Source organism: Fulmarus glacialis, unplaced genomic scaffold (genome assembly GCF_000690835.1).
Source record: "Fulmarus glacialis isolate BGI_N327 unplaced genomic scaffold, ASM69083v1 scaffold11653, whole genome shotgun sequence".
NCBI classification, from domain to species: domain Eukaryota; kingdom Metazoa; phylum Chordata; class Aves; order Procellariiformes; family Procellariidae; genus Fulmarus; species Fulmarus glacialis.
In genome coordinates, this window is record NW_009201075.1 from 17,926 (window position 1) to 43,875 (window position 25,950).

The window sequence follows — 25,950 nt, forward strand, 5'->3', positions numbered from 1 at the left end:
CCTAATGTCCCTGGCTCCCCTTGGTGTCTGATCCTCTTCAGTGGTCTGCTGAGCTGTTGGTCTCGGCAGTGGCGTGACTTTCTCAGGTAAATTATTTGTTACGGCAGAATGCAGACATGAGGCACTTCAGTTCTTAGGACTGTCCAAGCAGATTAATGCGACCTTTAATTTTGCAATACCCAGTTGACTTGGATTTGTCTCCAAGAAGGTTATGTCCTGTAAGGAGTTCATAGGTGGGATTCCCAGCTACCAGAGCTCTGCCTGCTGCTTGCAGAAATTAGTCATATTTCTGAGATTTCGGTTTGGTTCTTAATGTGTTGGCACCTGTAACACTTGTAAAAGGCCAGCCACCCTGACTGGTGATCTCTGAAGTGCAGCATCCGTAGGAGGTGTTGGCTCCGCAGACCGCCACAGACCAGGCAGAATGTGTGCATGTCGGGGAGGGATGCCGCGGGCATGAGCCTCTCTCTTCATCAACTCCGCAGGGAGCTCTGCCTCCCCGAGGTGCCTAAAGCCAGGCCAGACGAATGCTGCTGGAGTGCCGGTGGACGCAAATCCTGCCAGGGCATAACCCATCTCCTCCATGGCTTCACCGCACTCTGTTTCACATCTTGTCAGCCTGGAGTCTGCTTTGATCCTGGCCAAATTCCACATACATTTTTCAGTGTAAATAGTTCATTTTGTTGTTGATAGATGCAGGAAAGGATGTTGCTATTCTGCCTTTTAGGACAGAGTAACCGATATGGCTGCAGGAGGAAACCACACTTAGGATGAGGAATTAGGGGTTTGGCTGCGTTTCGACTGCTTTGTTGTGAAACTGCATGTCTGCAGCCTGGATTTGACTTAATGCAAATCACAAATTTGCACAAATGCAAATCAGCATAGCGGCAGGTTCAGGAAGGCATCTTCTGTCTTGTCATAAAGTAATTTTACATAATTTTTTTTGAGCAAAGTGAGAGTCATCACATTGTCATTTTATAGTTGTATTGAGGAGTAGAGCTTGACGTTTGCCATGCAAGTCTTTGCTAAAAACAATCGAGTCTGATGATACCTTAAACCCCTAAATGAGAAACTGCACTGCTGTAGCAGTATATGTGGGCTCCTAGGACTGATTTGTTGTTCTGCCACTCCCTCAATAGGTAGACAATGTTGGAGTTTTTTGGGGCCCTCAAATTCGTTTGTCCAGTACTTGGTTTTTTGCATCCAGGTAAACTAGGCTTTTTTGTATATTGGCTTTGCTTGTCTTTCTTAGGGAAGATTCATTCTTCAAACTTAACATATGTAAATTAATATCAACACAAGATGCAAAGTGGTGTTTTGATCTAAATTCTTAAGTTCAAAATTTTAAATGATACAAACTTCAACCCTTAAAATACGGAAATATCTGGGTTGTTTATTTGATCACACTGAGAATGGTTTATAACTCTGCCTTTCTGCAGAAATACTGATCTTCCTTGTACTGCATACACCTAGTGATTACACTTAAATATATTACGACTGTAAAATCTGTAAATATTTCTGAGAAAGACCTAAGTTTAACGTTTGTTCTTTGAAGCAATATTTCAGATGAAATAATTTTGAAAGGAATACAAACAGGGTATCATAATACCTTTTTAGCAGTCAATAAGCTTAAAACTTACAGAATAACATAAGATTTAGAAACTGCTTTTTGCGCATACTTAGGCAGACAGTGAGTTCAGGACCTATCTAAAGTAGTCTATCAAAGGAGCAGTGTTCTCAAGCGATTTCAGTAATACAAAGTCAGTAAGATAAAAAAGACCATGAACCGAGGTCACAGCAGGTTCTTCAGGGTTCTCAGACTAGATATTTTGCTAACTGTATTTAACCATAACAAAGGCAGTGATGTTCAGACCAAGAGCTTCTCGATGGAGGGTCAATGTCGCTACTTCAGTGTTGATTTTTCTCTCTTGCTCTGGGGCCGAAGCCCATATATCCCTTGCTGTGAGTTCCTCGAGCACGGAGGAGCTGTTAGCGGGCAGGTGCCCACCGCTTCAGCTGCAGGGAAGCGGTCAAGGATGGATGAGCGGCTCTTGTCCCACAGTCCGACATTTCAGCTGGAGGTTCAATCTGTGGGACCCACGGCTGCCTGGTACATGGTAAAACTGCCATCTCTTGCCTTCCGAATAGCGGCGATGGTGCCAAACAGCAGAGCAGGAACAGCAAGTGCTCAGCGTGCCCGGGGGAGGTAGCGGGAGGTGATACTTCCCACTGCTTTGGGCCAGCATGAGGGCTAATTCTGATTCTTCTATTTGAGACCACTGAGCAGTGGTTCAAAGGGTACATCATAAACTGGTCCCCGGTATAAATAATATCCTCTAACAGCTTTAAGGTTTGCTATCTCTGCTTTAAGAGTACTTGGTTAGCTGTTACTATTATAAATACAGTTGAGTACCTATCATCTGCTGCTCCATCATCTTTTTTAGGTATATTCGTTTAATTAGGGTGGAGTGAAGCTGAAACCTTAATATATGTGATAGTAAGAGAGGGATAAGACATCGTTTATTGTATTTGCACAGAGAGATGCTTGAAATTCAGCTGGAAATCGCCCGAGCAACCTGATCCAAATTTGAAATTGGATCCAACTGAAAAGTTGATCCTGCTCTGTGTGAGGGGTTGGAGCAGACGAACCCCAGCAGTCCCCTCAACAGAAATTATTCTGTGATCAAGTCTATGATTCTGTGATAGATGATAAAAAAAGGTAGAAAAAATCCAGTGAGTCGGAATCAGAAGGAAATTTTGAAATGCGTTGATTTTGAAACTGCATAAGTTTATTGGTTTTTCTTACGGATTTGCAGCATATGGTTAGATGCCACAAAAACTATAAAAGTTGCATTTGGAATAGTTGATTTGTTTTGCCTTAGATTTCAAGTAAAATTGTCTCTGTTCATAAAAAATTTATATTAACAATGAATTTTTGTCACAGCTGGCTAAGTTAACCTTTAGAGGGGAAAGTCATATTCATAGAATCAGTCTTGCAGATCAGAAGGGATCTCTGGAGATGATCTACTCCAACCTCCCTGCTCAAAGCTGCAGAGTCAACGAGAGCAGGTTGCTCGGGATGTTTCCAGTGGGAAATGACAGAGACTTCACAACCTCTCTGGGCAATTCGTACCAGTGTTTTATCACCTCACCATAAAAAAGATTTTTTTTTTTTTCTTATACTTTACTTGAATTTTCTGTGTATATTCTTCTTGAGTTGCCATAGCCAGTAAACTATTCTGTAGACTAAATTATTTCATCAAGTTCCAAGTGCAGTAGCTCTGAGCCTAATTTTCCTCTCCTCCAGAAGACTGACGTGCAACAGTAATATACTTGACTTGCATCTGTATTAAGGCATCTGCTGACAGAGCTGTTAGCTGAGGGCGTGAAGAAGTGTGATCCTGGACCAGCAGTAAAAGCCCTTTCCACAAGGAATATCACTCTCTTGTACTGGCATAAGTTACTGGATCATAGAGTTTTAACTATTCCTGGTGTTTGTAAGGGAAGATGTCGTTCAGTTGCATTTCTCCCCGCTCTCCCGCAGGATAACTGATTTCAGGTAATCACAGCTTAATGACTTTGTGGATTCAGAAGCCAGGCTGCAGCCTCTTGATTTCTCATTGGATTTAAATACACTTTCTTGACTATGTCAGGTTTTTGAGGCTAAAACATTTTGAAATTGAGACTATTTGTATGAGCGAGGGCCCACAGAGCAGTAACACAGAAGATGTAGATTTGTAGGACTTCACTTTCAGCCTTGCTGAGGAACCCCCGCAGAAGTATCAGAGGTACCCGTCATAACCGAGTTAAGAGCGAATACAAGTTGTGTAAGCGCCAAGAGCAGCTTCTTCCTGCTCACATAACTTTAAAGTTCCTTAGCAGCAGCTTTCACTTACCTTAAAGTATTTCTTCCATAATCACACAGCATCAATATCTTAAGTCCCTGAAAAAGAATCTTTTGGACTGCTGTGCAATATTTCAATATTCTCACGAGGAGTGCAGTAACACAATTGAAAGTCTAACAGAAGTTATGGACTTGCCTTACCTTCAAGGGGAAGCTCAGAGGCAACGCGTGCATGCTGTTGCATTTCACCGTGGAAGGCAGCTTCTTGAAGACTTACAGAACAGGATAACAGAAGGATATTTTGTCTAATCTAACTTTTAATGATCCTCTTACACTCTTTGGGGAAAATAATAGAGCTGTGCTTAAAATTGAGTTGGTTTTTTTTCTAAATGTTTAGCGTATACTTAAGAAGGGTTACTGTGTTCTACCCTGTACAAATAGAGCGTTTATGCTTTTGTACGTGTAAATGCAAAGGCAGTCAGTGAGTCTGATTACACTGTGTTCCAGCTGTCTTTTATGAAGCTTTGTTGTGATGTCATAACTGTTTATGAAGAGTGAAGAAATTGAATTTGGCTAATGTGACCTGACACTTTTGCTTAAAACCAGTTTTAAGTGTATATACTTTTTCAGAAAATGTGCCAACTTTTCTTTTCTAAAAATGGTAATGCTAATGAAAAAAATGACACCCGTTTTAAAAATTTTACTTTGAAGCTCAGTGTTTTTACTTTTAGTTCTCTACTACCTCCCTCCCTTCTCCCTCCCTTCTTTGTTCAAATGGAGAGGATATAAGGAGAATTCAGATGCTGCATGTCTTAAGCGAAAGCGTTCCCAAGGTACAGTAACTGTAGATTTCTTTTTTGTAGTACTCCTGGCTTAGGAAGCTTTGAATTCTAGTTTGCATATATCAGTTAAATGTGTTAGATTTACATGCTTCAGTTTCTTGAGCTGTATTCATGCCATTTCCTTCAAAAGGGAAGGAAAAAGCATCATAGATCTTAGAAGAAAAGTAGAAGTGTTGTGAATCTTAGAGAAAAGTAGATGCTAACAGTATCATGCAGTAATCCTTACTATAATTATCTGTGACTGTGATGAAAACTGTAAACGTTTGCTTCTTACACTCTTTATACGTGGTCTGGCTTTTTCAGTAAACTAAAAGCAACTTCTTTAGAGTCACAGCAGGCCTGGTATAAGATAAATAATGTCAGAGAAGGAATTTTTTTTGCCACTTTTTGGATAATGCATGCATCTTTAATTTCATGTTGTAAAATATTTTTACTGCAGCTTTTGTGTGAGTACTGGAATTAAATGAGACTTTGGACATACAATATAAAAAGGGGAAGCTCTACAGAATACGTGATAAAGGCTGCTGTGTTGCAGAAAACAACTTGGAACTTTGCAGCAGCTGATACTGTGCAAATTTGTTTCAGAAAGTGGGAGTAGATCTTACAGGAGCCATTAATGATTGCAGAAGGCTCAAAAGTACTTGTCACTAGTCTTTCTCTGCCACCGATAAAGCCAGTAGTGATTAAACTTTTACTGACTTCAGTGATTGTGGAGCTAGAATTCTGAAAACTGCACCCTTGATTTAAAATGTAAATGCACATGGTAGGTTTAGAGTTATTCTTGTCATACCATATTTTCTTTTAGCTCCTGGGGATATTGTAGCGTACGAGAATTTATTTTGACCTGCATAAATGTTTGCCTTTTGACTTCCTTTAGTTATATTTTTCTATAATTGGGTCCAAATGAAAATGCCTGAAATCAAAGCATTTAATAGTAAACTTTTTCCTGCCTCTTCTGACACGTGGAACTCAAGTCTGTTAAAGGTGAATAAATGTAACTGCTGTCCTGAGCAGTAAGAAAGGACTTCTGCCTTTTATTTTGTGATTGTAATTTTGAAATTATTTTGTATATTTTTTTCTCCAAATTATGTTCCGTTGTGGTAATGAATGTGCTTGAATTAAAAAATTAAAGTAGGTGCTTATATAACAAATCGTGACATTGATGAATTGAGAGGTGGTGAAGTGCAATATAAAAATGACGGCAATGTGAAACAGCCCAATTTAATTAAGAGCAATTGCCTTTTTAATGGCTTTGCATTTGTTTTTTAAATAAATAAAAAAAGGTTTTAAAATCTGCAGCTGTACCTCAGGTTTACATACCAGAACTTCAGAGTTGTTTAAGAAAGAACAATAGTGAACAAATTATGCTCTCAGCTGTGTGTATGATGTGGCAGGGTTTTGTGCAGAAACTAATGCTTACTGATTTATTTTAAAATCCCTGAAAAAAAGAAGGCAGGAAAGGTTTTCAGACAGTATGTATCCCTCCTCTGGTCTTTAGGCCTGACTGGAGTGACAGTACCTTTGTGGAGGAGATGGAGATAATATTAGCTTTTAGCACTTCAAAGATGCTTTCCTCTAGATTGATTTTGACTTGAGCATAATCAAACTCTGGTAAAAGAGAATCACCCCATGCTTTGGTCTTGGCAGGTGGATGAAAGTATCAAGTAAAAACCAGGTGCTTACCTTAAAAGGTATTTAATTTTAAACTGTTGACCCCATGAAATGCGATGTTCAAGTGCCTGTCTGTCTGCACTTACTCCTGGAGGCGTCCGGCTCCTCAAGCACTTGAGCTGGGAGGATGTCTGCACTAGCAGCGCGCCTGCAGCGCGCCCACCCCCAGCTTCTCCACGGGTTTTGTGCTACGAGCATAAAAAAATAGTGCAGGCTTTCTGCTCCTCAGTTACTCTGCGGTTATTTTGACTCAAGATGAGTTTCTGCAGTCTCACTGAGATCAGGTTCTTCAAGACTTTAGGAATATGTATTTTTATATTTTGTTTACCTCTTCATTTTTCATATTTAAACTTTTTAGAGGGATTTTTCCTTCTGTGTTCATCTGTCTTGGTGAAACTGGAGGTTTGTGTGATAGTAACCGTTGATTTCTTCAGCTGAAAGAACTCCCTTCTTGATCCCTCTCCCTTCCCCTATGCTTCTCTCCTTGGTTTTGCATGGCTTGCTCGCTACTGTCTAGCTACAGTGGGGTTGTGCCTTCTACCTACTCATACTCTAAGTGTCTGTCGTGGTTGGTATTCCTGAAAAAAGTTTCATTTCTAGTTTCTGGCTACAAAGGAAACCAAAACTTGGTCTCGTTTCTATGGGCTTGGCCATTAATCCCAAACTAGAAAACTAAGCAGTGTGCAGAATACCTAGGGTTTTCTGCAGCTGGGGAAGATGCACCTATGGAGAGGCCTACTAAGAAAGCTGTGCATGTCGTCAGTGTCAGAGGAGTAGTTCATGTGGAAACAAAGCTGCAAGAAGTCTGATCCACAGGGAGATTCCTGTCCCGTGGTTTGACGGGAGACCCTTCATCTTCCGTACCTGCCGTTCAGAGATGCCATAGCTGCAGTCAGATCTCGGTGAAGCTCAGCAACATCCTAGCCTGGTGCCCTGGAGGGAATCCATAAACGTAGAAGGCGTGCTCCTGAAGGACCCAGAAGGCAGAGGAATGAACACGAAGAGCATTCCCCTATGCCATACCCACCGCCTAACCTGAATTCTGCGACTTGGCTTCCTCAGCCACGCTACGACATGCCTTGGTGACTGCCTGACACTCTGTGACATCTCTCGGTATGAACAGCTCCTGAGTTGTCAGTTTGACCACCTCTGCAGCATGCAAGAGGTTTATAGAACAGTCACCGCTTGTTCTGAAAAGAGAATGTAAATCACGTTATCTCATCATCTTCAGGAAAACATAACTTTCTCCTCCTTGTGTTCAAAACAGCGATGGCAGCCCTTGTTGTCCTGTACCTGGAAAGCACAGTTTGCGTATTTTTGGGGTTTTTTAGGATGCTTATTTTCAGACTGCTATCAAATCCTCTCCAAAGACACTTTTTTTGTTCCCTGCCTCACTATTAACACAGCCTGGGACTGTCACCAGCGGAAGCTCCTTTTGGTTGGGCTCTTGAGAGTCTTGAGAATCTCTTCACAGTCCTCAGTGCAGTCTTGGCACTCATGAAGAGGTACCTTATTGCAGGGTTTTTTTTACCTAAAGGGTATCTCCGGTGCATAATGACAGAGAACCACTGTCTCTGCCTAGATATGCATGCACACATGGCTTGTGGATCATTTATCCCTGTGATTGATCTCAGCTAGGCAGCTCTTCTCTCAGTTGGGTTTCTGCCATGCAAATCTGCAAGGGTGTACCATTTCTCTCTCCCCAGACGTCATCATCGCTGGGACAGATGCTTATATAAGGATAAAGAGCACACAACCATAGTCACCAAGTGGGGTGTCACTCCTATTTTGAAGGGGTATTCTTGCACACCAAGAGGGTCTGGAGCTCAGGGTGACAGATTTTCCCTTACTAGGGGATTTTTGTTCCACTGGTGGACATCACATTCAGGGTCTGAAGATGAACAGGCATCCCAATGTTTATATAAATTTTAAAAGGGGAGACAAAAATCTCACCCCACCTCAATAAGAGGGTGGGTTGGTCTGTGGAACGGGTCCATTGATCCTCAGGCAGACTTTTTAAACAGTGCATCCCGTGGGATTTCAAAACAGAGTGCCAAGGTAGATCACCCAGCATGGTTTGTTTTGACCCAGGTGACTCTTGTTAACTTTTAAAGGACTGTGTCTACTCCTGGTTGGTAAGATAGACACCCTGGAAGTGTTATCCAAACTTCTGCAAAATACTGCACTGGAGTGCATGATGCCTTTGAAAGTCATGCAGCCACTGTTTTGCAGTGATTGAGTCTTTCTGCTGCTGGTTTGGACTTTGCTCTGGAGTGTGCACATGGACAGGCACTCAAAAGCAAAGCAGTGAATGTGTTGGTAAACAAAATTTACTGAGAGATGCAAAATAAAATGTAAATAAATCAATTAAAATTGCACAATTTATCATCTTACTGGCAAATTGGTAAATTCTCTGAAAAGCGTTGTCTGTATGCATGTTCTGGATCCTGCTACTTGCCTAAAAATTTCTGATATTTGTGGTTGATGGAAAACTGAGAAGCAAGAACAAACACACCTTTTTCTTTTTTTTTTTAATTTTTATTTTGGGTGCTGGGTGGAAAGGAAGGGGGTGTGTAGTCCAAGTGCTGTAAGAAATATATCTGAGCTTGAACGCAATGTGCAACAACACATCTCAGAGAGGTAAGTTACTCTGTTGTCAAGAGACAAAGAAGTACGGTCCTACTGAAGGTTACTGGTAGTTTCATGTGGTGCTTATGTTAACAGTAGACCAAATTTCTCAGGTTCCCTTTTGAAGGCCTTACTAAATATGCAGAGAAATAGTGTTGGGTAGTTCATTTGCAGTTCCTCGGTGCATGCATATATTGTAGTTGATTTTGATGTGTCCTTCAACATACGTGTTTTTGAAGAACACCATAAGAGTAAAAATTAGGAATTTGTTCTTCCCAAGTGAGAATAATTCATGCAGCATGGGGAAAACCTACCTCTTTCTGTATATTTTTTTTGCAATAGAGAGGCTGGACTTGATTCCAGAGTTTGAGGATTGTTCCTTCCCAAAATCTATTCTTCCAGTGGTAATAAGTGACTCAGCCATGGACCTCTCCATCTCTTCCTCTGCATGCTTTGGACCTTGAGCACCATGCTCTCCAAAGAGGGTGCTTCCAGCCTTCCTCGGTCAGCTTTCCAAGGACCGTACTCTGGGAGGGATTTTACAGAATCCAGGTGGAACAGTTCTTAAAGACCTGCTAGACAATGCATAAAAAGTCTACACGGGTCATGGATTTGAGGATGGAGGAGATTGCAGGTACATCTGCAAGGAGGTCCCTTGCCTTTGCCACTAGACTACGTGCCTGTCTCAGGACATCACGGTTGCTGTTGCATTGTCTCCAAGTCTGAAAAAGGAAGTTTTGCTGGGCATTTCCTCTCCTTCTCCAGTTCTAAATTGAGATTTCTGGACATGGATTCATCTCTGCACCTGCAGGGATGTTTACGAAAAATCAGCTTGCATGTTCATTGAGTTCTCACTAGATTGCTTCTTGCTCTGGCCAGTCGTTAGCCTAAGCTGAGGTGTCTGCTCTTCGAAGTCAGGCTTATTTCCTTTCCTGTTCTTGCTCTGTCAGTGTAAAATAGCAACATAGGTCTAGTTATTTTTTGTGAATCAGTTCTTTACTATAACAGAAGGGGTAATCCTTTTCTAATCTCCTTTTTTCTTACAGACTTCATTTAATTTTGCATCAGACTATGTTAGGTCTATGTGCCTTGGCAAAGAAACAAAAAATACTGAAGGAGAAAGGTCACAACATCTAGCTTAATGTGGCCGGTTTGTGCTGTAGCAGAGTTAAAATATGAAATCGTGATGGCTCAGGCTTTCTCAGAATGTTTTTAGAAGAGTATAAAAAATTCATTTGAGTGGCTTCAAGTAGGGCACAGGTTAGAGCTCCGCTTGTTATGGAAAAAAACCAAACCCAAAACAATCCCTCTGTGTGTTTTCCGCGACTTTAGACTTTTTAGCAAGACCAATGACGGTTAAATAACACTTATTTTTGTCACAGGGCTGTTGCTGTTGTCGGCTCTCCAACTGTTTTATATCCCACGTTAGATGAGACCTAAGCAGCAGATTTCCAAACTTAGGTGAAATCTGAATTACTAGTAATACAGCTGTGGTACCGCTTTGCTCAAGCAAGCTCTAAGCCTTAGATGAGAGATTCTGACTTGCGTTATAACATGCCTGCTGTGCTTAATCCCGACAATCAGGCAGTGTGTCATGAGGTTGGTCCCGAAGCTCAATCAGTTCCAAATCTGGAAAACACAAAAAGTGCACAAAAAACAGTAGAGCTCTTAATGGCTTTTGAAACAGCTAGATTCTGTTCTGTGCCAGAAATTACTCATTCAGAGGCTTTCTCATTGAACCACGTTTCCAGCTCCTAGATATTTCTGAAAGGATAGAAATGCAATGGAGCCTTCTAGTAATGGAGCCTTGAAAGCCTCTGTGTTACTGCTGCGTCCAGTCAAAACCAGGGATCTCCTTGTACGGACACAGGAGAGAGAAGATAGGAGTGAAATTGCTCTTTTTCCAGTGGTGGGAGTGCATGGGGCAGCCACCTGGTCATCACACCAACCTGCAATATTTCAGGATGCATTGCCCTGCCCCCCCCAACCCCCCCATTTTTTGTTTTCAGCTAAGGGAATATTTTGGAAACCTTACCATCCCAAAATGAGGGTGGGAGGAGAATGATGTGAAATGTCCTCAGAGGTGGTCTCCTGCTGCTTGTCCTGGTCAAATTATCCTAAACGTAAAAAACTTTTCAAGGTAAGAAGTAATACAGATTTAGGTATAATGGAGCTCTAGATTTTAACCTATGTGTAAATTACTCTTCTCTCTCTGTGTTTGAAGAGGCTTTTTTTTCCTCTTACCCTTCTAAATTAAATGTTGTTCCTTTTTGCTGCAGCTATTCATAGTCTAAAGTTGAGTCGCAACCATGTGGACTGGCACAGTGTGGATGAAGTGTATCTTTACAGTGATGCAACAACATCTAAAATTGCAAGAACTGTTACACAAAAGTTGGGGTTTTCCAAAGGTAATATTTCTCAGAGTTTGTAAAGAGTATTGTAAATACCGGTATTTTAAATTTGTTACTTTAACACTAGAAGGAGATTTCAAGTTTGAAGTTTTAATATGTGACTAGCCCACTTTGGCCGTCGCAGTTTTTACAGAAGAGTGTATTAGGGTCCTTAGGTTGTTGTACGTAATTATAACTAGATGTGAATAGGCTATGACTTATTTTTATTACGTATTTTATTATTATTTTGGGTGCAGCAGTTAGCATTACATAATAAGTATATGAAAATATTACAGTGGCAGAATCTAGCAGCTACGGTATAAGAATTACAGTTCCCTTTGCAGCCTTAACTGCACTGCTGTGTACTTGCATACTGTGATGCATTCCTTAAATACATGATCATACCTTCCCCTCTCGCCAACTCTTGCTTTTTTTCAGTTCATTAAACAGAAGTATGAACTGAGAGAAGGGGTGAACCATTTAGACAGAAATTGTTTCCAGGCTCATTTAAGCTCAGAACTACCAGTTCTAAAGCCAGTAAGGCTGAGATGGTTGGAAGAGAGGATGGTCTCTCTCAAGCAAAAGGCAGATTATTGCCAACCTAGAAAACTGGAACTCGTCCTCTTTGTCGTGGTGCTCCTATGCACTGCTGGACAACTACAAAAACAAGATCATACACATCTATTTTGTTCCTTGGTTTCTGAAGAGACAAGACCAGGTAACAGGTTTGGCTTTAATCTCCATGCCTCTGTTCTGTAATTAATGCCCTCTTACCCCACAGGGCTCTTGGGTGGATACTTAATTAATGTTTGCCAAGAATTAATAGAGTTCAATGCTTCAGTTCCAGAAGAAATGAAGTATTCTGTGTCCAGAATATAATTTGGGTAGTGTGTAATAAATAATAAGTAAGATCTGCCCTAAACAACTTGGGAGGAGAAATATCGAATAGAAGCCCACTTCGTAAACAAAACCTGTCCTGTGCAAAAACTGCCCTTCGTGGTTTTGTAGCATCTTCCTCCTCCTTAAAAACAAAACAAGTTGTTTGTTTCAGTTTTTGTGGTGGGGAATGATGCTGCCTTCCTCGACGTGGCCATCAGAAGGGGTTGCTGGATTCACGCGCAGCTAGCACTGCTGCAAGGCTGTGGTCCTCTATATGGGTCTGTCACTAGAGGGGGATGGAGACACGCTGTGCCAGTGGGTTTCTCAAGCCATCGGCGGAGCACTGAGAGAATAGCCATATTTGCTCCGGGTAATTGATTTTTGGTTTGGCCACTGAGCTGGAGAACCAGCGGGAAAATTTGAGGTTCGATCAGCTTGAAGTAAAATATAGGTTTTCCCCGTCAAAATGAAAAATTGTAAAGCTTTTCAACCAGCTCTCTTAATTGGGTCAGAGAAGGAATGACACCGCTTATCAGTTTTGTGGCCAGATCATTTCCACGATCCTTCCATGCTGTGGCAGTAAGGTGGAGATGTAAGGAATTTTAATGGTTGAGACACACAGAAGGAGGGTACTGTGTTGTAAAAGTGGATGGACAATTATACAACTGTTTTTTAAAAAGTTGTTTTTCAAAACATCTCTGAAATTAGTTGTCTTTACAGTGGAAATGGCCTAGTAATACATTGACTGATAAAATTAATATCATCTAGTTGCTCAAATCTCTCAGGAGTTTAAAATTGCAGATATTTAAAAACACATGCTATTCCTTTATGTATAATCTTCTTTTCAAAATACTTTAATGTATTGGTCTGAGACAAATCAAGCTTCTGTCAACATATAAGACCGTTGCACTTCGTAGAATGTAACTGATCTAGGATAATGTTTTTTCTACAGCTTCAAGTAGTGGGACAAGGCTACATAGAGGCTATGTAGAAGAAGCTACGTTAGAAGACAAGCCACCACAAACTAGTCACATTGTGTTTGTTGTGCATGGTATTGGGCAGAAAATGGACCAAGGAAGGATCATCAAAAATACAGCTATGTGAGTGCTTCGTAATATTTGCAGTACCAACTCTAGCCTGAATATAAGGCTGACGTTATAAATTGATAGCAGACCCTTTGGTTTAAGCTGTATGTTCTGTTTCCTTCTCCTCCTCTTCCCCCGAGTCATTAGTCTTTATATTGTGGATACTTTCTATGTTAATTCAGATGTATCGACTTAGTGAGAGCCGCTGCAAGTCAGAAGAGCAAGAAGAGCAAAGATATATTCTGTTTTCATGACCAACACTTGCGACTTTTAGGGGACTGGCCAGTGAATTTCTAGCACCTGTGGTCGGTGACTTTGCTGAGCAGGGGGAGATTTTTCATTTGGTCAAAATCAAGGGGAATCTCCGTTGTTCCTGCTGGTTGTCAGAGTAGTGGAAGAGTGAAACGCATACTAGTAAGAGAGGGGAAACGGGAGCTAGCAGGAAGGGCAGAGTTACTCCATGCAGTTGGAAGCTATTGCTGTGAGACTGCTCAGGGAGTTCTGTGCATAGATGCCAGTTGAAAAATAAAGCATGACTGAAAGTTTACCAGATCCTTTCATTGAATGTCTTTTGTGAAAACTGGTTTGCAAACGGCTTATGATTTGACATCTGAGCTAACTCAGAAGGCCAATTACGGTGCTGGTGAATGGGAAGAGAAATTCCTGAGCTGTTGAGAATGCTGGACCTGAAAAGATTTTTGAATATTAGAAGAAATTGTAAAGTTGTGATGACAGCATTGTGGGGGACAAGGTGGTGTTAAGGAATGCTTCATTAGCTGAAAGAAGAGGCTAAAAAAGTGTTAATTGCAAATCTGTATTGCGCAGATGGTTTAGTATGCGTGTCCCAAATAGTAACGCGTTCCATCAAAGTTGACAGAAATAGTGATATACCCAGTGACTCCTGTGACAGTGTGTGTAGAGCTGGGATTGCTGATTTCGTGGTAAGAGCTTTGTGAACCTCCCTTTAAATCCAGAATGGCAATGTAGGTCAGTGCTTATGTGCCGTTGCTGTGGTGTGTACCAGCATGTCAGCAGGCTCTTGTGTTCGTTCAACTCGTTGTTCCACTCTAGTGTCCTCTGGTGTGGTAGAGTAGACCTCTTGATTTCACTGCTGTGTCATTTGTCATCTCAAAGCAACAACCTGCTACTCCCTGCTCCCCTTGTTCTGCTCTTTTATTCGTGTTATTTAAGAGCAAGCAATCAAAACCAAAGAGAAAAGGATCCACAGCCCTTGATAAAAAGCTGAAGTTAGTCACAAAAATAAATGTAAAAACTTACATTTTTGTAGGATGCAATTACACTGGAAATGCAGTTACCCTAAATATAAGTTGCTGTTTTAACAGCGACGAGAAGTAAAACTTCCACCTTGGAATCATTAAGGTTTTCTGCTTTTTCTTTCTCCCTGCCCCATTTTCCGTTGAACGTACATATGGGGGTTGTATGGGTGGGTTAAGGACACAGTGCATAGACGTTCATTCCATAAGAAGTCCAGCTTTAATTGGCAGTCCATTATGTGAAATTGTTTATCTAAAAGGGAAACAAGACTTTTTATGCTTCAGTAAATCTCACTCATATCCTCAAGAAATATCAGACAGTATTGCATAGCCTTTTAAAATGCTAATTATTGGCATAAATTGTGTATTCTGTACAAAATCTGCAAATGAAAGCATCATTTTAGATTGGTGTGTCTCTTTTTTTTTTTTTAAATTGCTTAAAACTTATCAGTGAGGAAGATCCCATCTGTTCTAGGAAGACATTTTAGAAGAAATATCTGCCAGGCCAGCACAATGGCAGCTCTCACAAGCTGTACTAGCACTTTCTGTTAGCACTTTCATCTGTGGTATGTCTGTGGTTTTTTGTTTGGTTGGTTTTTTAACATTCTTTTGCATTAGGGACACAGGGAGTCAAATATTGCCTTTTGAAAAATGGTAAGATGGATAAGGAGAAGTATTTTTTGACTGTCCACACTTCAAAGTAGAAGCTGAGGAGAAAAGACTTCAGTGTTTTTTTCCTTTTACATGCATATTCTGTAGTAGGAAACCTGTAGTTGCAGCCATGCTAAATCTGTAACTTAAGCCATAGGTCTGCCCGTCAGTGTCAGCACTCCCTTCTTCCCTCATCAGTATCTGGGTACCACCAGCAGATGTAGAAGGCACTATCAGCTCTCAGAGCTCATCGTTGGCTTGGGCCGCGTGCAGCTTTGAAGGACTTGGATGTCACTTGTGATATACGTGTGCTGGTGTGGGAACCTTGGGGTAGGTGTGTGCGTGTCCCTTAGAAATAGAAAGTTGCTTTTGGTTTAGGCCCCAGGAATCTGGCAGGACACGTTCCTTTGCTGAGTGCCACCAGTCCTCCCTGTGGGCTCTGGGACACGGATAGGGAGAGAACAGAGACGAGGCAGGTTGGGCGAGGCAAACTCCATGGCATTTTTTTTTGGTATGGTGCTTGGAGGGACTCTGGGATTTGCAGAAGGGAATACTTGTTGAGGTGCTTTCCCTTTCTACCATCCACAAAAAAAATCTCTTGTGCATTTTGTCTTTGCCACGTACACTTATTGTTGCTTCTTTTTGGGTTCATTCTACCCTGAGATAAAACATTTGTATTTATTTCAACCTGTATGAGAGCAACACTTCAGTTCATAGCACAAAAGCGTAGCCTCACTTGAACGAGTGGTCCTAAAAACAAAAAGAAAGAAAAGTGCAGAAATACAGCTTATAACCCAGACATGGAATACTCTGTATGTAACCCAGGCTGGTGAGAGACCCTACCAGAGCTCATTTGATATGCTCTGTCCTCAGGTTACCGCCTCGAGAAGAAGTTGGTGCAGCTCACGTGATGCATCTGCATCATTAGGCAGATCCTGTTGGTTACAGAGGTAAAAACAGAACTCTGCTTCCAGGGTAATTTAAAATTATATGCGCTAATTTCATTAAGGAATGGAGTTCGATGTAATCATTAATGTGGTTAGATGCTATGGTCGCAGGGTGTCCTGTAAGTAGGTAAATGGAAAAGATGTGTTTTATCGATGCTTGAATGGACAGGTGTTTGGTAGATGTGACATGATTTTGTTTCTTCACAGTGTAGTTAAACACATTTATTATCTAAATGTAGCACGGCAGCTGGTACCACAAGCTGCTCCTGTCAGTGCTGATATTAACTGCAGAACTCGCCTGGGAAGAGACAGTACCTCCTCCAGGCTGGAACGGTGATTCAGCTGACCTGATGTGAACAGAATAATGTGCTGTGAGCTGCTTTGGTAGCATAGGGATCCTTGGTTAAGGAAGATACTCTATTCTGTATTCCTGTGTAATAGAAACTAAGATATTATGGCATAATTGGAGGGTTTTTTATTTGCCATCAGATGCAGTATTCTGGCATTACTAGATGTTAACTTTTAAAAAAAAAATCATTTTGGGATATCCTTTTCATTTTCCTGTATACACTTTCATACTGTTTATTGGAATATTTTTTTCACTGAACCCTAATCTCTGATTTTGTTGAGCTTGTGCTTCTAGATTACGGCGGGGGCGGGATGGGGTGTCTTATCTATATATTAGATAGAATTTAGGAATGTTACTATCCATGTTTCCAACCTCATTTTTAAAAAATCCTGTTGTTTTATCTGACTTAGGTAAAGGTTAGACCTTTAGGCTGGCTCTCTAAATTTCATCAGCTCTTGAGCTTGAAAATTGAATGAAGTAACTGTTCTGTGTATTTCCATAATAGCTGTAATGTTGTGACGCTTCTTGGCTGCTCTTACCCTAAAGCTGATATTTGTCTGCCTCTGTCTGAATCTCCTGTTTTGATTCGAAAATTGTATTTGCCTGTGTTGCTGCTCAAAAATTGCTGTCTGTACAAGAAACATCATCTTGGTGTTCCATAATCACCAATTACATTTTTATTGCAAGTCCCATTAGAAAGCATTTCAATTGTGGATTATCATTATAATAATTACTTCAAAATAGCTATTTTGGTAAATTTCCAGTGGTATGCAAGCCCTTACAGAGTGCAGAGCCTCTCAGAGGCCTTTCAGTGCATTAAATATGTGCTGCTGGAATCCTAAATCAAGATTTCCTGTAAAATTTTTTCCTCTAATTTTTAGCTTTTCAGATATTTGGTAGTTTTGCTTATTTTTCATTTAAATGCTTACATTGCATTAAATACATATTATGTGCTTGTTCTCCATTCTTCAGTGCTGGTAATAATTGCATGTTCTTCTAAAATTAAGTATTGAAATGGTAAAAATTGTCTTACACGTTTCAACTTGAGCTTGTCTTGCAAGCTAAAGGAGAAGTTCAGCCCAAGAGGTAAAAGGGCACTAAATACTTTCGTAAGAGCTTGTTTTGTGTACATTTATTAATTATCTAACACATGACTGCATATTGGACGGAAGCTGTAACAGCCTGTTCACGACTTAGACATATCTCTAGATCTGTTCTTGTTCCCGTCCTCCCCCCAACCCGGTGCTGCCCTTTCCCTGCCCACACCAGCACGACTGTCTGTATGGTCCCCTTGTAAACTGAATCACTGCAGTTGGTCTGAAAAACTGGAACCCCATCTGGAAGACGGGGAGTGAGTGGCGAGGAGGCAGGGGCCAACAACGGGAACAGGGAACGCCTAATCTGCTCTATGCCAAAGCCAGCATCTCCCTGAAGGGCAACCTTGCCACCGTTTGGAAAGCAGCGCTGGGGAGGGAGGCACTTGCAGCACCCGGATCTCCGCAGGCTTGTCTCGGGGGTCACGTAATCAACTGGCCGAACAGCTTGAGTTCCTTTGATCATGCAGGGTCCCATTATTCTTGAGAAGGATGAAGTGCGAGTCACGATCGTGCTTACTTTGGTTGCATCCTAGAATTTCCATCTTTCTTCGGAAGTAAAATGAGTCGGCGTATGTCCTAGAGCAGCGGTCTTAATGTGGTCTGGCCGGAGAGCAGATGAATCCCTCAAGAACAGTGGCAGAAGATGACTTGTGTTTTGCAGTTGCTCTTTGAAGTCTTCCTAGAGTGAGACTTGAGTTTGCATTTCTGCGGTGCAGCTAAGCTTTTGAAAACAGCCTCCCTTTCATTTCCTCTGGCTTTAGCAGATCTCGATTTTTATTACTCATGCCCGCTACTCTCACTTTGACTTACCAAATTTAGCTTAAGCCAGCCCGGAGTTTCCTCAATAACTCGTGGTATTATTTCCTCAAAGAGGCAATGAGTGCTGCCCTCCATTTGAGGGAACTCTGGAGTGGTGAAAGCAGCTGGGGAACGCTTTAGAGCATAATTTACCAGTTGTGTGACCAAAAATCAGGAATGGATCCACATGGTTTTGCAGGCAGTAGCGAGAGATTAGGTTTTTTTTGTGGGGACATCCCATTGCTCTATCAAGAGTTCAGAGTAAGAAGTTGGCTGCTGTAATGCTTTTTAAATTAAAGACCATTCCCTTTTTCTTGGTTATGGATCATCTGACTGAAGAGAGTCTGCAAAGATGAGTTGGGAATAAAATGAGTAACATCTTCAAGCCTTCAGGCATTTTGCTCTGTTAGCAGCTATCAAGGTTATTTTGTAAAATTTGTGAACTAGCTGAAGCTAACTTGTTTGTAGCTCTCCAGTTTTTAATGTAGTATTTGTGAATGCTCCACAAGAGTAAAATTAGTAGCATAACACAGCGATAATTGTAAATATGTTAATATATCTCTGGAATATATTTGCTTAAGCAAGGATGTATACCTGTGAAAATATGGTTTTATTATTTTAACCAGAGAAAGGCAGCCAAGCACATTTTATTTATGGTGAGTCTCAAAGTATCTATTTTCAGGCCATTACTTCTTGCATGGAAAATAGCAATATGTCAAAATGCTTTCTAAGGTATGCGTTGCATCTGCACCTGAGTGATTTTTTTTTTCTTAGAAAAATAATAAATTTTAGTTGTTACCATGTGTTTTGATGTATAGATTTAAGTAGTTGTTGCTCTGGGGTCAATATTTCAACATCCATTTGTATTTGGAAAGGAGAAGAATTCTCTGCCTGTTTAAATGAGGATTTATTGCTTCAGTTGGTGTTAATTTAGCGAGTGACTGGAGTGACTTGCTGTCTAATAAAATAGCTCAAAGTATTTATTTAAAAAAAGCCAGAAGAAGGGAAAAAAAAAAGACTTTATAGCAGAACAGATAAGCAAGTGTATAGCAGGTATATATTCTGGGGGTTTGCATGTAAGTGTAGTCACGTTGCTTGGCAGTTACACCACAACTTTTATTAGAATTTATAATATAAAATTGTTGATCAAAATCAGTGGGAGGTGTTGTATAGTGCCATTTGCTGTAAATGAGATGTGTTGCACTGGGAATTGTTCTGCGAGATTGGTGTGACATTGCTGCTGTAAAATAATGAGAGAGAGAATAATTGCACCTCTGACAGTATTTGGCTGGTAACACTGAACTGGATTGCCTCGAAGTTTAGTGGAAGGCAAAAAAATTAAATGTTTTCGTAACTATATAGTTTGTAATCTGCAAAACTGCAGTCAGTAGTTTGTAGTATTAACCAGTATTAACCAGAAGTTTAGCTTGCAAAGCAGCGTATCGTAGCGGAGGAGCACGCTTGAAACACTGAGAAATGCAATTGCTGCTTACTTGATCTGACACCGGTGAAGTGGCGGTTAACAAAAACTTGTTGAAACAGACCTTCTGTGCACTTCTACCAGACTGTATTTTGCCAGGCATAAGGAAGATGCACACAGAGCTGGGGTTTGGTTTTCTAATGTACCCGAGTGCTTTTGAATGTTTGTCCACAATTCTAGCAGAAGTTTGGGACTATTCTGCCGGAGGCTGAACCATGTCTGGACAACCTCAGCTGACATCGGGGGGATCCCTCCAGATCCGAGTAAAATTAGGTTTTGCATTTCACAACAATTTGGATAAGGACACTAAGCTGGCACAGCTTTTAGGAGGGGAGACTTGAAGCTTTTTCCAAAAGCTTTGGCAGAATTGCTAGGCTGCACTGTTTTTTCCAAACTCATATATCTAGCTTTAGAGAGGAGACTTTCAATTAAAAAAATCCTCTGTGTCAGATTGCCTGTGAATAGCTTTAGTAAGACCTGGACCCTTTTGAACCGAAGAAACCCCGTAGCTGTCATACTTGAACACGGGGACGTCAATAGCTCTAATAACTATATTTTCAGAATGTTTACAGCTGCTACTGATGTGTAAATAGTTTGGATGTTTTTTCCTGCACTATTAGGACCACGTTATTTACCGGTTCCTTCATTTAAAGTAATTGTTGCTGTGTAGAATTCTGTGCTTTATTCATACAACGTTTTTAGGCTTTTACTGCTCTGAAGCCTAGCAGCTTTAGATTGCTGCTTGGCTGGTTTCCTGCTAAACTGACTGTTTCTGAATTTGTTTTAGCTGGCCACCATCTTCCTTCATGCAGAGAAAGTTAAGCTGACTTGGCAATACCAGAGAATTGTCAGCATTTCCAAAGAATATTCGTTTAGATTCTAGGTCCCTACATTTCCTCGTGCTAGTAATCATCTGATTTTGTTCAGGCAGGTGTGTTTCTCTTCTGTTTTGGTTACTCAGGGACTCCAGGAATGTTAATGTATTTGCTGAATTTTTATCTTCTTGATAATCTAGAAATTCCGTGAGGCTGAAGTTGGGCTCTCAAATAAGCGTCCTTAGAGGCGTGCTGTGTGGGGTGGTGGCGGGGAGGGTTGGTTTGTGCTTTGCAAGGCTAGGTCAGTTCGGGCCTTAAATCAACCCCGGTTTAAGCAGATCCTCTTGCTGATTTTTTTTTCCTCATCATGGGAAGGACATTCTGCTTTACTTAAACCTTTGTCATCTCGTTGGACTAGAGACTAGGAGATTAGGAGTGCAATCAAACCAGGCTTTAAAAATAGAGATGCTGATTAGTTGCATTTCTTGGCTGGTTGGTCAGGCCATCGGTAACTGCTTTGGAAGAAAGTGTGTAAAGGATTCTCCCCTTTCTTCCTTCCTTTTCCTTTCCTTCATCAGAAAGTAGGTGTCACTTATGGAAAAGTGTTTTGACTGCCTGCTTCAAAAATTCGGTACATCGTTGATCTGCTTTTTTAGTAGCATAATGTGCTTTTCTTGGGAAAAACATGATAGAGAAGAAGAATTATCTTTGTAGAAAACGTTTTTGCAAGGCATTGGCTTTCATACCCCTTCCTCAGTGAAGCGTGTTTCTCTCTCGCTGTGCAGCTGATAAGGCTGAAGTAAAAACACAGACAACGTTTTGCCCAAAGCCACTCTGACATCTCTCTGCAGCCCTCGGGAGCTGAAGGTGATGGCTGAAATTCATCTCTCTGTTTGTTCCACCGGACACATCTGCCTTTAGCCTAAATCCCGCTAGCGAGCTGCAGCCTAATGGGAGATTAAGAACAAATTCTGTCAATACTTTTTCCTTTTTATCTGTATTGTCACCTCTGGTGGCAACCTCGTGGAGGAGATTTGGGCAGCTCCTGACTTCATCTTGCAGCTACCTGCTGTGTACGGCTGACTTTGTTTTAAAGGGGGCTGAAACTCAAGACAGGAGTTTGGCAGAGTTGTCTATAGGGGATCGCCATGTCATCATAGAATCGTTAAGGTTGGAAAAGACCTCTAAGATCATCGAGTCCAACTGTCAACCCAACACCACCATGCCCACTAGACCATGTCCCTAAGCGCCACATCTACACGTCTTTTAAATACTTCCAGGGATGGTGACTCCACCACTTCCCTGGGCAGCCTGTTCCAAGGCCTGACCACTCTTTCAGTAAAGAAATTTTTCCTAATGTCCCATCGAAACCTCCCCTGGTGCAACTTGCGGCCATCTCCTCTCGTCCTATCGCTTGTTACTTGGCAGAAGAGACCGACCCCCACCTGGCTACAACCTCCTTTCAGGTAGTTGTAGAGCGTGATGAGGTCTCCCCTCAGCCTCCTCTTCTCCAGATGTTGGTGCAGAGAGTGTTTTGCTCATCAAATGGAGCAGCTTAAGCGATTACTGTCTCAGGTGTTGGTAGTGATATAGGCTAAACTGTCTCATTTCTATTGAAGGAGAAGAGAGGAGCATTAATATGTTCATGGAAAGTGTCTCAGCTAGGGGGTTAAACTTACTAAACCCCATTTGGACTGGTAGAAGTACAGATGGGGAGATTAATGTCATCATGCCTGCAGTTGTAGCGATCATTAGAAGGGGTTTGCTTTGAAAATAGGAAAAAAAAAAACCATGTTGAAACTCTGACCTTTGCCTCAGAAATAAAAAAGCCTCTGATGCTTGGAACTGGGAACCAGCTACTGGAAACGCAGCACTGCTGCCCCTTGGTTGGATTTAGTTTGTTATGCTCATCTTCAACAATGCTAATACCATTGGGAACCAAGATTCACGTAAAGGAAAGAAAGGAAAATACAACGCTTTCTCAGTTTGGTTGCTGAATGTTTTTGATAGAACGCATGGATATTTTACTATCTTGTATAATTTCATGCTGGTTTTCATTTTTCACACAACACAAGTAAAGCAGCATTTTTAAAAGAATATAACATACCATTATTCTCCTTTTCCCCCAAACAACAAAGAGGATCAGATATACTTTGGGGTTTAGGTATTTTAAGTTTCTCGCATCCCTTGAGAGAGGTGCAATGTTCATGTTCAGATGTGCTTTAAAAATGAAAAGGTCTTTTAAAAGGACAGTGAGCCTGTCCATCTGCTACTGCAAGTTGAAATGCTAATAAATGGTCCTATTTTTCACTCTGAGAGCTCTTAAGCCTTCCAATTTGATATGCGAAATTAAAATAAAATTCTGACTTTTCAAGCCAATATTTTTAATAGTTTTGTTTGTGTTTAAAAGCACTGAATTGTTTTCCTTACATACTGGTCTAAATGGTTGATTTCAGTGGATTCAGGATTTCAAGGCAGTGGTAAAATCCTTAATTTTCAGATCACATTCTACCCCAAACCTATCAGAGTTAACAGATATCTTTCAACTGAATTTAGATGGTTTATGTTAAGCCCATAGTATAATACATTTAAAGTTTTTTAAACGTTTAAAGTTTTTTGAGCATGTCATGGGCAGAATTTTTCATTATATGAGAATTTAAGTACTTTATAGCAAAAGCGTGAGGTGAGGTAATCACCTGTGTTAGTAAGCATGCGTTGCATACTTGAAAAGTAGTAATGCAAGAAATGTGTTGTTGCTGGATGCATTGGCTTTATTTGATAAGAGCACCAATAGTAGTCTTTACAGGAACATGTTCTCCTTTTCTTTTTTATAGGATGCGAGATACTGCAAGAAAAATAGAAGAAAAGTATTTTTCCAATCTTGCAACACATGTTGAATTTCTTCCAGTTGAATGGAGATCAAAACTTACCCTCGATGGAGGTACATTACTTGGTTCTTTTGCTGTTGCAGTAGCTGCAGTCTGCAAAATCGCCCCCAGAAGTTTCATGCCGTGTTCTCTGCACGTGACTTGTTTGGATTTTATCATTCACCTGCATGTAACTCAAGTCTCTTTTTTTTTTTTTTTTTTTTTTTCCCCAGACACTGTGGACTCCATTACTCCAGACAAAGTACGAGGCTTAAGGGATATGCTGAACAGCAGTGCGATGGATATTATGTATTATACAAGTCCTCTTTACAGAGATGAAGTAAGTGTGGTTTTATGTAAGTTTTACTAGAGCAGGGCGTAGAGGCTGAAACAAACTGGACTTAGGAATGTAAGCAGTTTCCTTCTGAGAGACCCTGCATAAAGAGTACTAACACATTGCAAGTATGTAATGGTCATCCATTGCAATCAAAATACAGAGTTTTAAGAGTGAGAGGAGTAGAGAAACAGCAAAAAGTACAATCAGTAATTTGTTTAGAGTAGAAATGGCTGTCTAAAATGGGTCTGTATCAGCAGCTTAGAAATGGGAAGATTTTTTACTGTGTTTTCATACATCTGCATATTCAGAGCAATGGGAGTCCATAGAGCTGAGATTCTTCTTACCTCTTGCAAAATCTGTGGACATTTGTCATTTCATTTGTGTCAGATGGGATGGCAGCACGTGTAAACATGCCCAAGCCAGTTTTAATGGGTTTGTGTACACTTGCCTTGCAAGTGTAAGCAAGACGGCCCTCAGTTACCTGTTTGTTAGGAGACGGTTCATATAGTGGAAGCTCCCATCTTACCTTGCCACATGTGTGTAGGCACACGTGTGCTTTAGTCTGTGTCGCTGTAGAGTGACCCCATTAATCAGAGGGGAAAAGCCTTGAATAAGTGATAAAGTAGCCTGTAAAACATGTACAGTGCCTCACCCCAATAGCATCCTTTCTGTGTCACACTTACTGGAAAACCCCTGGGGGGATGTTTTAGGATTAGTTTCTATAGGAATTGTAGATTTTTTCTGTATTGACTACATTATGTATGGAGTAATGGTAATCTTTTCACAGCCTTGGTGCTCTGTGCGTGATTAGGCTGGGGTGGGGGGGGGGGGGGACCTTAAAAGCTTACCTGGGATTTGATGCTACCTTTCATTAAAATTAGATATGTTTAAATCCTTTAGACTGGCAACATAACTTTAAAACCTAAACTACCTAATAATACTTCTTTTCCTGATAGCAGCAATCGTGGTGAGATCGCTATGAGCCTTTTAAGCTTCCAGCACTAGCAGTAGGTGTACCGAAAGCTGTACCTCTCTTGTTACTCAGAGGTGCAGAGTTCAGTGTTCAGGGCTCCTGGGTTCTCCGCTGTGTATCGCGTTTCTCTGTCTGTTGTGGAACTGAGGCCAGCATGAACTTTTGTGGCAAGCGACGAAAACTTCTCTGGCAGCTTTAAAATAGACTTTTTTAAACTGCATTAGAGGTTTGGCATGTCTGTGGGCATCTTATGGGAAGTGGATTAGCGAGTGAAGTTCAGGTATGCTGGCCAACAATGCATGAAAAATTTAATTCATTGCTCAGTAGAACTGTAGTTTTGCAGGTATATCATCATTGCTCAAGTACAAGAATTGACAAATAAAATGAGTGTGCTGTGGCTGTGCTTAGATCTGATTACAAAAGACTTAAGTTGTTTTCGTCACTGAATCAAGTGAATTTTCTTGAAATGTTTGCGACAAGTTGATCATTACCTTACCATATTCAGACTGCATTGATAAATCTTATAACTTTCTCAGACCAGAGTTGTACAATTTGAATTGCAAGTATTTGTCCAAAAAAGAAAGTGCTATTACAAGTGAAATGTTAAAACCTTGAAGAACAGGTTTCTGAAATGCGTCTTTGGTATTGCAGCCAAAATGTTTGGGATGCAGGCTTTCTGGTTGTTCGTTCAGCTATAGAGTTCGTGTTCTACCAGTGAGTTGTCAGGGATGTGCTACCTTGTTTGATTCTGCTCATTTGGTTAGGAGTTCTGTAAAGCTCATTGTCATTAAATAGTTCTTGCATATTTTTTAACCTTTTATTTTGCCTTTACCTACAGAAAGGAGACTTGGTTTGGTTTGGGTTTGGGATTTGGTTTTTTTTTTTCATTACTCTTACCCCATTTTATTTTCTGTGACGTAACTTTGCAGAATTTAAAGACGATATTATCAAGTTGAGCATTCTTCTGGAAAAACAGTTGGGTTTTTTCCCATGTTCAGTGTGGCACTTTGTCCTGAGTGCTCA

The 25,950-nt window shown here is 40.8% G+C and overlaps 1 protein-coding gene across 1 annotated transcript in view; it reads left to right on the forward strand.

Moving 5' to 3' along the window:
- Nucleotides 1–25,950, forward strand: part of DDHD1 (DDHD domain containing 1) — a gene marked incomplete at its 5' end in the record, with an annotated part of 51,198 nt that overhangs the window by 3,441 nt on the left and 21,807 nt on the right. Inside the window, 5 exons of the mRNA XM_009573814.1 lie at nt 54–86; nt 11,265–11,393; nt 13,207–13,354; nt 23,585–23,691; nt 23,851–23,957. Coding sequence (XP_009572109.1) covers nt 54–86; nt 11,265–11,393; nt 13,207–13,354; nt 23,585–23,691; nt 23,851–23,957 — 524 coding nt within the window. The remainder of the gene's footprint in view (nt 1–53; nt 87–11,264; nt 11,394–13,206; nt 13,355–23,584; nt 23,692–23,850; nt 23,958–25,950) is intronic.